We start from the raw sequence: 12,423 nt of genomic DNA, 5'->3' as shown, positions 1-12,423 counted from the left end.
GTCAAAAGTCATCCAATTGATGCGGAAGGAATTCACGTGCCGAGTAGAGTACACGTTAAAAAGTATGGAAACACTTTCAAATTTGGCACAAATCCATAAGACAAAGAAATTGAAGCTATTAGCGCTTGAAAACGCACAGTTGTGAAAGTCATTTCAGGTCATAAAGCATCATCCACATCATAATGTTGATTGAAGATGTTCCAAAGCTTTTATCTGGACATTTGGCACCTACTTTGAAGAACCTAAATTATTTGAAATGGGCGGGTACCGATACCAAGTGTAAGGCCGATATCCTGAGCATGCTACGACTTAAGCTAGCTCAAATGAGTCAAAGGATATAGACGAAAAACATGTGTCCACCACAGTGGACACAGACGAATTGGGTCTCTTTAGGATATTGGAATGTATAGGTCTCTCTTTAATTTTATGTTCTTGTTGTTTTTTCTTATTTATTGATTTATTTTATATCAAAAGGTATCTGCACTTGTATCGCTATCGTTGACTACTCAAGAGTTGATCATTCGTACTGGTATCGGTCTGAAAAAAAAATTGGTATCAAACACCCCTATGAATTAGAAAAAAATTCTCATTTTACATTTTATTGTGAGAGCAAACACCTGATACTGAAGCCTGCCACTCGTCACGCCTCCTCAAGCTTTTACCACGTCAAGTTATCCATAAAAAGGAGGCGGAACACCGAAGGAATGCCGAAAAAGTAGTCAATAAAGACGATGACAGAGACGCGTAAATCTCCTCTTACATCCTGTATCATTAGAGTGAGACAGACACCCTCGAAACTTATAAACGCAACAGAACGAACACAGTTCTAACTGCAAGCATCAAAGAATAACATAGATCACATCATAAAGAAGCTATGCTAACACGTAATTAAAATCGCCTATGACATGCTAATAACGGCTTTAAAACTCTTTAGGTGACAGATATTTTGGAGCAGCACATGCAGAAAGATAATATAGCAATACTTATATGCATATATTCTTTATCCTCCATGCAAAAGTACAATATTCAATCATGATGCACAAACAGTTAACTGCAATTTTTCAGCAATAAAAAAGTTTGAATTGTAAGACACATTTTGTACTGACTGTAGTGTAAAGTATGCACATGCTTCCAAACAGTTGCCACATGGATGCATGTAGTGGCGTGCGCCGGCCCGAGATGTTACGCAAGATTACACTTACTCACAACAGACACGGTCAGATTTTTTTCTGCGGGACATAATGTAAACTTCACATGTATGTTCTTGCCTTTGACATCAAAGACGTTGAAGTACTGCATTACTTGCAACCAATCATGATCTCAATAAAAACATATGTAAATAACAGACAGGATGCTATTCCCCTCCAGTCCTGTGGGTGGCAGTAATGCGCATTGCAAAACATGTTATTTTTTAATTAAATTAAGTACCTTTTTAACATATTTTTAGTAGAAGTAGATATTCAAGTATTTTAAAATCTTTGAATTTTGAACATATATATATATACTGTGTGTGTGTGTATATATATATATATATATATATATATATATATATATATATATATATATATATATATATATATATATATATATATATATATATATATATATATAAGCTATAAAGCTATATAAAGCTAACAAAGGCAGACTCCAAACTCAAAACAGGAAATGCTCCCAGACTACAATATCACAGGGCCTTTATACATCTCCAGGCTAATATCCCACAGTTGTGTTCACGCAAGCACACACACACACACACACACACACACACACATATGAAGTCAAAGTGGTAACCTCATATCCACTAAACTTAATAAAAGCAGAGGCAATATCACTGATGTAATCTGACCTCAGATAACTGTGTGTTCGTGTGTGTGTGTGTGTGTTTATGTGTGTATAAATAATCTGCCTATATGTCTAGCTAAGGCTCAAGGGGATCAAACCTTCGTAACCCCCAGATAAAAGTGGTCCATATGAACCATTCAATCACACTAAAATGGGCGAGTGCATATCACAATTTTTGCATTGTTTGTATCAACTTAGAAAAAAAATATTGCTACTGGCAATACACAACTACTGATGTAGCCATACGATAAATATCTTAAAATTGTAAAATGAAGAATAATTGATTGGAATTTTTTCAATCACATTTCACTGTTTCAATCAACGTTTGTATTTTTAAAGCTTTATTTTTGTATTTTTTTAATATATATTTCCAATTTTCAATACTCACCTATACTTTGTTTTTGTTTTATTTTGTATCCGTACACACACAGACAGTGACTAATTTGAAGGTGTGTTTCAGTGGCGGCAGGCCGACTCCATCCGACACCTGGGCAAGGTGACGCTTGCGCAGGAACAGGACTACACGGGTCTGGTGGTGGGTTGCGTGTTGGTCAGCTTCCTCCTGCTGATGCTAGCCACGCTGCTCATGTGGCGCAGGAACAAACGTATTGATGGTGAGGACCTCCGCTATTGCCTCGTCATTCCGTATTCCGTGCTGCTAGCTTAGCAGTTAATGTCCAACATAAGCTTTATTGATAATAATATGCTCTTCAAGACCTGCTTTGCTAGTTTGCTCACTGCTAGCTTAGCAATTAACATCCAACATAAGCTTTGTTGATAATAATATGCTCTTCAAGACTTGAAGTTTTGCTAGTTTGCTCACTGCTAGCTTAGCAGTTAACGTCCAACATAAGCTTTATTGATAATAATATGCTCTTCAAGACCTGCTTTGCTAGTTTGCTCACTGCTAGCTTAGCAGTTAACGTCCAACATAAGCTTTATTGATAATAATATGCTCTTCAAGACTTGAAGTTTTGCTAGATTGCTCACTGCTAGCTTAGCAGTTAATGTCCAACATAAGCTTTATTGATAATAATATGCTCTTAAAGACTTGAAGCTTTGCAATCTTGCTCAGTGCTAGCTTAGAAGTTAACGTCCAACATAAGCTTTATTGATAATAATATGCTCTTCAAGACTTGAAGATTTGCTAGTTTGCTCGCTGCTAGCTTAGCAGCTGACGTCGAACATAAATAAACTTTGTTGACAAGCAATTATGTGCTCCTTCTGTCCTGAAGCTTTGTTAGCTTGGTCGCTACTTGCTTAGCACCTAACAACACAAATAAACTTGATTGACAATGGTGTGCGCCTCCTCTCCTGAAGCTTCCAATAGCTTAGCATCCAACGTCCAACATAGAAAAACCTCGTTGACAATTGTGTGCTTCCTGTAGATCTGTCGGAGGTGTGGTACGACGGGCGTGGTGACATCCAGCATCTGGACCGGCTCGCTAGCGCCAGAGGAGTCAGTCCCACCAACGAAATGGTGTCTCACGAGTCTGTGGACTACAGAAGCACGCTGCTGGAAGGTACGTGAAAAATTACTTTTGCTTCTATTGGCTGCATTGCTTACACCGCTTTCACGCTGTTGTCCCTGCTATTCTGGATTTAGCATGTCATTTTAAAACATGCACCGGAAAAGAAAGACACTAAATTACTGTATTTACGCAGATATACGCAGCTGTGTATAAGACGCACCCCTAATTTTGGGGTCAAATTCTGGCGTATTCGATGTTACAGTGTATAAGACGCACCAACACTTAGACGAAAATGTCAAAACTATAGCAAAACAGAATACATCTCATCTTTTTTAACCTCCTTTTATTCGGTTGGAGACATCATAATAATATTCCTTCGTGTCGGATGACTCGGACATTGGTTCAGAATGCTCGCTTCTTCCATTGAAAATAATGCCACAAATTCCGCTAACACCAAAAAATGACGATACTTTGACTCAACTGCCATCAGATTATTGCTGAGTATTAGCTTAATAGCTACCGCGTTTCAGGTGTCAAGACATACAAAAAAAAAAAATTACATGATAAAGTATCAACTCCAACTACTGCCAGTTGGCCCGTCGTCTTCCTAAATGTAAGAACACCGCCCTCGAGACCTACAATGATCTCATCTGTCTACCTGATGTGCAAGAACATGACTTTAGCTTATTAGCTAATAGCACACCCACACGATCTCCCTCAGGACTGATGAACACCACAAGGGACCCCACACACGTTAAGATGACGTTATCCGGACTTGTTCCAACACGTTACTAATATCTTACATCTCGTCCAGCCAAATGTGCTCCAAATATTCAAAGCAGTCAGCAATTTGCCACAGTAGACCCCCCGACTAGACTTTTGCTCCGACTAGTTCTAGTTTGGCTGTTATTGGCTCTATTGAAATCTGTAAGAATCCTTTTTCGACTGAAGAAAAGATCTATTGTGGGGGATTTTTCTCATCGTTCTTTTGAAATTAGCAGAAGTTTGAGCAACAAAAACACTAGTCCAAAAATTCACCTACAGCCCAAAAAAATCTGCCGAAAAATATATTTATTTTGAGGCATTTTTTAACTCAATGGATTGTCCCTCGTATAACTAATTGATTAATTAGCCTTTTTAAACAATCACCCAAAAGTCAGAAAATATTTTTACATATTAACTATGTGTTAATATGTGTTATGCCAGATTTTTGCACAAATATGAATGTTGGGTTTACAATTAATCTTCTTAAAAATCCATATTGTTATTGGAGCATTTTGTACTGCGTTTAATTTGTATAGATCAAAATTCTAAATAGATGTTTGTTTGGTGTATTACAGTGAATAAAATAGTCAATCATACAGAAATACGTACCGATTATTTGTTTGTGTCATTCAACCGTAATTATAGAGTACGTGTCTGTTTTTATATTTTTAATTTTACTCTTAACAAATATGGTAAAGGATCCAACTCAGTTGAGCCCCAATCTCTTGTCCATTTATTTCCATTTTGCCGGATGTCATTTATCATAAGTGCAATGCTCTACCGGTGACTCATCGGTGCCGGTTTGCGTTTTTGTCACCCCGCCCCCTCTCAGACCAGGGCGCCGAGCGTCCCGAGGCGTGCCGGGCGGCCCCCGTCATATTCGGGTCCGGCCGGGAGCTTTTGTCGCCCCGTTTGGGGGCGCAGGGCCGCGGCCTGGGGATGGAGGGCGAGCTGGTGTCTCCGCTGCTGATGGCGCCGGTCCACATCGACCTGTCCAGTCTGCATCCGGACCTGCTGAGCGAGGTCCAGCACGTGGTGATCGCCCAGGACCGACTCCTCCTGCACCTCAACCAAATCATCGGAAGAGGTGAGCATCAGCAGGAACGGAGCCTCGACACCACCAAGATGGCCGCCCGTGGCCCGCAAACGCGCGAGAACCCCCGTAGCCCTCCCCCGCCTTTGAGATTACCCCGTGAAGGAAAAGGAGCCTCCGATTTTCACCGCGGTTTCAGCGCGACTAATTCCTGCGGCGCTGGCAACCCGACACCCCGGGCCATCTGCGACGGCGTGATAGGGGAACGTCGCGCCCATTTCGTTCCCACCGTCGCCCCCCTGAGAACTCCCATGCCCGCGAACTCAAGCGATAATTCATTGAAGGGGGGGGGGGGGGGGGGGGGGGGGGCATTAATGAATAAATCCTGGTGTTGAGTTACTCTTGCACACTCATAATCAAGTCGCATGCACTCTTTAGATGTGTGTAAACATGAAATATGCAAATCTGCATAACCTACCTTGGACTTGCATGGATATTAATGACGGCAATTTGATTGAGTAAATGTATGAAATTAGGGCTGCAGAAATCACACATTTTGGTATTTGGTTTTGCCTACAGAAAACTCAAATCAACATTTATGCCGCTAACGGTTGCTAATCTCTGGCAACAGGCGCCGTACAACTCAAGATCAGCGTTAATAACTTTTAGGTATCCTTAATTAGCGTAATGAGGAATAAAACTCGATTTGAGAACAACGTCGTGTTGTTGAAGCGGTGATGAGTCAAGTCAGCCGTTTTGTTGCTACATGCTGACAGGATCTACTTCAAAATAAAAGCGTGCCATGGCATCGATGTCTATATGTTATTTGGGGTGCAGAAAAAACATGCCTGGAGCGTTTTCTCGAATCGAGCCGCTCGAATTACCCCTACATGAAATACGATGTGTTCCCGCAGGTCATTTTGGTTGCGTCTTTCATGGAACGCTGCTGGAACCGGACGGTCAGAACCAACATTGCGCCATCAAGTCTTTAAACCGTAAGCTCCTTCTCCTTCTCTTTTTTTTTTGTTTTAATATTGTGTTTTTGACAAAAAAAGGCATTTACAAAATGTGTAATCGTTTACATATTTGATTAGTTTTTAAAAAAGGAACCTTAAAAAAAAATACAAATGAAATTGAAATATTTATACGAGTAGACTTTAGAAAGCTTTTGCATTATGGGAGTCCAGGCTAAGCCAATCATCAAAGTCATTGAAAAGCTTGCAAATGTAAGTTGGCCGCTAGGGCCATCCAATGGTTTCTGGGTGTCAATACAAAAATTCCTATTGCGCCCCGTTCGTGAGTTTATGATTTATGCAAAGATCGGGGGAAATGCATGATAAAACATCAGGTTTTCAATATGTCCAAAACGGACAATATTTCCAATTTTGAATGGCAGTAAATGAGCCTGACATGGGCTAAATTTGACACCTATAGGGTGTATCGCTCCACCTCCCGTTTGCAAGCATTTAGAAGGGACGGAAGCGTGTCACATTGAAAGTCGTCATGTTTTGACAATCCTAGCGGGTTTTTTGTATGCTTTTCCTTTGATATCACACATCAAAAGGCGCAAGTAGGGTCAAAATTTCTCCCCCAGGGGTTAAAATAATTTACCCAAATGTAACATATTTATATAATAACATAATGGTTGAGCAGACATTTTTGTTGTATTGCCATCCCAGTTTCCAATCCAACAAAGTATGATATTACAATCACGTTACCAGAGATTCACTTTTTCTTTTTTTATGTGGGGGGGGGGCTAAAAGTGATGAATTAGCGTGGCCCGGTGCGCATTTTAATCTAGTAAAGATGACAGCAAGGGGACGGGATGGGATGAGGTCTTGTCCCCTGGGATCGCAACCTTTTGAGTCCTCATCTCTTTGTTGCCCTTTGTTCCGTGCGGAGGCTTCTCCCCGTCGCTATGGCAACCAGTTAAAGGACACACTGGACCTCAAGTCCAGCAATTACATTCTGATGTTCCACTTTTGTACAGACGTTCTGTAAAAAAAAAAAAAAAAAAAAAAAAATTACCATTGGAGTAGGGGCAGAGGGATGAATTTTTTGAGCCATCGTTTCACTTGACCTGCTTCCAGAGGTTCTTACTTTTTTGGTCGCCCCCCCCCCCCCCCCCCCCCCCCCAAAGGCATCACGGACTTGGAGGAGGTGACCCAGTTCCTGAAGGAGGGCATCATCATGAAAGACTTCAGCCACGCCAACGTGCTGTCGCTGCTGGGCATCTGCCTTCCGCCCGAGGGCTCGCCGCTCATGGTGCTGCCCTACATGAAGCACGGGGACCTGCGCAACTTCATCCGCGACGAGGGCCACGTAAGGGCAACCGGAGGGCCGCGCCCTTTCCCCGCCATCTTGACCTTCTGACATCACTGATTGCTCCCCTGCCGCCTCGCAGAACCCAACTGTGAAGGACCTGATGGGCTTTGGACTCCAGGTGGCCCGAGGGATGGAGTACCTGGCCAGCAAGAAGTTCGTCCACAGGGACCTGGCGGCCAGGAACTGCATGTGAGAGCCAAAATTCAAGCGCCAGTGGGACCGGCGTTACGCCGTAGGAGGAATTTGTACCGTGATTTACGCGCTATAAGGCGCCTAAAAGCCTTGAATTTTCTCAAAAGCTGACCATGCGCCTTATTATCCACTTATATGGAGCATAAACTGGGAGTTTTTATTTTTGGGGGACGAAAAAATAAAACAACTTCATCGCCATGTAAATTCTTCAATTTTTACCTCTGCGTTTCAGTTACATTTTGGATGCAGTTGTTTAAAAATACTTCATTAACATTTAAAGGGCAAGAACATTGGAACCAATTAGGCTTATTACATGTAAGAAGCGGCTCTACTTACGAAAAATTAATTTTGTAGCTAAAGGTACCACGGTCCTTAAGTCATCAACATTATAAAAACATATTGATGGGAATATTAAAACTGATTACCGAGCTAATATCTCTTCAGTCAGCTTTGTTAACCCTCTTATTATAATATATTATATTTTGTGTCATTTTCATCCACATCATTCTGGCACTATTTTCGCCAAGGGATGGCAGACTCCTGCTAGTGTTCAAATTTGATATCTTGTCACCGTCCGGGTGAAATTTCAGCTCCCGAGTGCCGTCTTTCAGCCCTCCGATGTGACTTTTATGCAAAGAGCAAAGGATTGGATGGAATACTGCAAAATGTCGGCCGCCGATTCATTCATGTTGACAAAGACGTTAAATCCCGCTTGGTTTTTGCGCGCGCAGGCTGGACGAGAGCTACACGGTGAAGGTGGCCGACTTCGGGCTGGCGCGCGACGTCTACGACAAAGAGTACTACAGCGTCCACAACAAGAGCGGCGTCAAGCTGCCCGTCAAGTGGATGGCGCTGGAGAGCCTGCAGACGCACAAGTTCACCACCAAGTCTGACGTGGTACCAAAACCAAATTCCAAAAATGGAAAAAAAAAAAAAAAAACATGTCCGCTTTTCATGTCCGGTGACGCCTATTTTGCTTTTCAGTGGTCGTTTGGCGTCTTGCTATGGGAGCTGATGACTCGCGGGGCGCCGCCCTACTCGGACGTCAACTCCTTCGACATTACCGTCTTCCTCCTGCAGGGGCGCCGCTTGCTGCAGCCCGAGTTTTGCCCAGACTCACTGTGAGTGTCGTCGCGCATCATATCAACAAAATCATCCAAAAAAAAAAAAAAAGTTAAATAATATCTCCAGAAATGTTTATTTATTAAAACAATTTTGCGGGAAAATGCACAAAATTGTATTATATTTTTTAGTTAAAACAAAGTAGTACAAATTTGTTGTTGTTTTTTAAGTCATTTTAAGAGCTATCAATCATATTTTTGCAATTTGGAAACCAGCAAAATATACTTAAAGAGGGTTAAAAAGAAAGAAAAGAAAAAAAAAGTGCAGGCCGCCAAAGCGCCATCTTTTCTTTCCCGCCTCCCAACGTGGAAACCTTGTTGTGTTTCCTTATCACCACTGGTTGCTTAGCGCCCGTTGCGGCCGCATTCCAACCGGCTTTGTCAGGAAGGCCCATCAATCAGCTAGCAGAAGGTTTCTATCTTGCCTTCTACGTCTACGAGCGTTTTTTTTTTACGGGCAACCTTTCCCAACAAACTTAGGCCCAACCTGATCAGGTTTGAAAAAGAAGTCAACCCAAGTTATACTTTACAAAAATATGTTCTATGCAGACTTAGTAATCTGAACAAGATGTTATGATGAATATTTCATTCGCCGGATTTGACCGAAGTCCTAAAGTCCACCTGTTTATATCGATCACTGGAGGCGGCCATTTTGTCGCTTGCTGATGACTTAAAATGACATCACAGTTTCTCAGGTCACAACCACCCACAACGCAGCTAGCAAACGTCACCCTAAAGTAGGGTGTAGTAGACCCTAAAAAAAAACCCGAAGAATCCATACCCCCCAAAAAGCAGGAAGTTTCCCATTTTGGATTTCAGCGGCCATTTTAAAACGATTTGGCCATTTCCAAACAAACGTCATCGCTTGCTAGCATCCTCAAACCGGACTTCCTTGCAGCTACACGGTGATGGTGGAGTGCTGGCACCCCAAGCCGGAGCGCCGTCCGTCCTTCTCCGACCTGGTGTCCAGCATCTCCAATATCTTCTCCGGCTTCAGCGGCGAGCACTACGTCCTGCTCAACACCACCTACGTCAACATCGACAAGATGAGCCCCTACCCGTCCCTGCTGGCCGCCGCCGACTCCGCCTCCTCCTCGTCGTCGTCGTCCCAAGCCTCCGCCTCCCTCACGTCCCACCCGCTCCTCTTCGGCCACCGCCACAGCGACTGTTGCGCCTGAGCGTTTATGGGCCAAGGACTACTGCGTGTCCCAACACTGGACGGAGGACAAAGCTCTTGATGTAAATAGATTGTTGACTTCCTGGACAGCTTTAGGGAGGAAGTCGGAAAACTTTGAGGAGCGTCGCCTTCTTGTTAATGTGAATTTTGTTCCAAAAAAATGCGGCAGCAAAGAAGAGACAAACGTCCATCTTTTTGACTTTTTGGACAATTGGCGCTTCGTCAAATCCAGCACCCGAAAGATGACGTCACCTAGCAACGCGGAATTCGGAAGACAAGTCGATCAAAAATTTCGACAAAGGCTATACCGGGAAACACGCGGAAACGGTCAGTTTTGGATCATTTCCAAGGATTTTTCCAGGACAAGCTTGAATTTGGTTGCCACGAGTGGACCCACAAAAATGATTAAAGAAGGAAGTCGGCCATTTTGGTCACTTTCATTTTTCTAGGAGATTGTTGGTTCAGTAGCACCCCTTAGAATGTTTTGCAAAATTCAGCACCAAAATACAGACCCAGAGCGTGAAATTTGGTACTCATGGTGATCCTGAATAGACCCACAAAAAATCCCAGGAACACACGTCTGAAAATGCAAGGTAATCCTGCCAGCCCGTTTTCAGGGGTCCCTCTCAAAAACTGGTGACATTTTTTTGAAAATTCAAGCCCAAAATCAGTTGACTTGGCAAGATGATTTGGTTGCCATGTGTTTCGTGAGTAGACCCACAAAAATGATTGAAGGCGACGTCGGCCATTTTGGTTTGTCACTTTCAGCTCGTTTACAAGGATTTTTCCAGGACGGGCTTGTTGGCGTGGAATTCTTTGGAAAACTCCGCCTTGAAATCAATATTGGCCTTGCAACGTGAGATCTGGTTGCCATGATGATCACGAGTAGACCCACAAAAAACTCGTACCAAATCACAACGAAATTGACGGTTTTCCAGCCGTCATCCGCCATTTTGCCTTGAAATTTGGACCATTTCCAAATCTCCTCCAAAGAAAATGAGAAGAGTTTACCAGATGAATTGTAAATTATAATTTCTTTTCGTTTAAATAACGGCCGCGTCGACAGACTGAATGTTTGCTCCGAGAAGAAAATGTCTGCATTGTATTTGTGGCGGCGACGCAATGACGACAAACCCACTGCCACCTTGTAAATAAAAACACGTCGAGTCATGTGTAGCCTGACGTTAGCCCATTTCATTGCGGAAAAAGCGCATGTGTTTTCTGTCTCCGTGTGTATGTGCGTGTGCAAGCGAGAGTCAAAACAAGCCCGGAGGTACGTGTTCATCTTCTTACGTGATGTTTCGAATAAATCCACACGAGTTTCCTACGCGCGTGCTTTGCTTGCTCTAATTGAATGTGTCGCGCCGACACACCTGTCCTCCAGGTGAATTCGCCTCACTCTCGTGTAATTACACGCTTTTGAATTATGGCCGCTGTCATTTTTTCACAGCTGTGGGCTTGATAGACACATCTGCAACCGACATGCGGGCATGAGACAAAGTGGTAATTAGCGTGTTTTCTCCCATTGGATAAGGATAACCTCTGACCTCCTGTTGACCTCTCGACGTATGACCCCGCATGTGCCGTCTAGACGGTAATGATGGGGAAAATGAAGCTTCGTGAAGCACTTGTTTTTTTTTTTTTACTCCTCTAGATGGTTCTCTTTTGTTTAAATGCTTTCTTTTCAAATTGAGAGCAAATGAATTGGAACAGGAATCAACCTGCTGCTGTCTGGTATGCACACTTCTTTGTTATTCAAATTTATATGGGTGGGCATCATCACTAGTGACATAATTTTGTAATAAACGAGCTAGAAATAAAACAGATGACGCTACACGATCTTGTCTTCTGGAATTCCTGGATAAAATATGCCTCAAATACCACCACAAAAGTATTTCCAGGTACAGGGTTAGGGTTAGGTGACCCTAAGATGTCACAAGTTGAGCTCTGATTGGTTGGTTGTTTTTCAGTCGACGCTGTTTTAAAAGAATAGGTAGTAAAATAATTTAGTCATCAAATTAATTATAGACAAAATGTTTACTTTTTACTGCTCAAAATTGATAAATATGTGAATTACCCTTGAAAAGACACTCAGAAAAATCATATTAAAAATGATTAAATGAACAGGAACGGTGGAGATTTTTTTAAAAAACTGTGTTTGTAATTGCTTTATCTATTTTTATTTATTTTTAAATATTCATCGTAATTGCTTTGCTGATGTATATTAATATCATTTTTTTTAATGATTTTAACAGGCTTTCTACTGGCCTCTGCTAATGTCATGCTTTTAAGTGGTGGGAAAGGAACTTTTCAAATTAAAAGCAAATTCATTGGAATGTGTGCTTTGGTGTAAAGATAAATGCTTCATTTTCGAATTAAGAGCAAATTGATTGGAACATGAAGCCACTTTTTGCTAAATTGCGTTCTCAAGAAAACGATGTACGTCTTTATTAAGTTTTATACAGAAGTACATTGTCATTAGCACTCTTTTAATAA

The 12,423-nt window shown here is 42.1% G+C and overlaps 1 protein-coding gene across 1 annotated transcript in view; it reads left to right on the top strand.

Moving 5' to 3' along the window:
* met (MET proto-oncogene, receptor tyrosine kinase) overlaps positions 1 to 11,761 on the top strand; it is a 49,437-nt gene extending 37,676 nt beyond the window's left edge. Inside the window, exons 14-22 of the mRNA XM_088417681.1 lie at positions 2,303 to 2,456; positions 3,231 to 3,365; positions 4,912 to 5,166; positions 6,027 to 6,107; positions 7,253 to 7,434; positions 7,517 to 7,626; positions 8,361 to 8,526; positions 8,614 to 8,750; positions 9,649 to 11,761. Coding sequence (XP_088273807.1) covers positions 2,303 to 2,456; positions 3,231 to 3,365; positions 4,912 to 5,166; positions 6,027 to 6,107; positions 7,253 to 7,434; positions 7,517 to 7,626; positions 8,361 to 8,526; positions 8,614 to 8,750; positions 9,649 to 9,928 — 1,500 coding nt within the window. The 3' untranslated portion in view covers positions 9,929 to 11,761. The remainder of the gene's footprint in view (positions 1 to 2,302; positions 2,457 to 3,230; positions 3,366 to 4,911; positions 5,167 to 6,026; positions 6,108 to 7,252; positions 7,435 to 7,516; positions 7,627 to 8,360; positions 8,527 to 8,613; positions 8,751 to 9,648) is intronic.
* The last annotated feature ends 662 nt before the right edge of the window (positions 11,762 to 12,423 follow it).

The sequence above is a fragment of the Hippichthys cyanospilos genome, chromosome 6 (genome assembly GCF_059441005.1).
Source record: "Hippichthys cyanospilos isolate Australia breed blue-spotted pipefish chromosome 6, RoL_Hcya_1.0, whole genome shotgun sequence".
Taxonomy (NCBI): Eukaryota; Metazoa; Chordata; class Actinopteri; order Syngnathiformes; family Syngnathidae; genus Hippichthys; species Hippichthys cyanospilos.
This window is presented reverse-complemented; position numbering and strand designations above follow the sequence as displayed.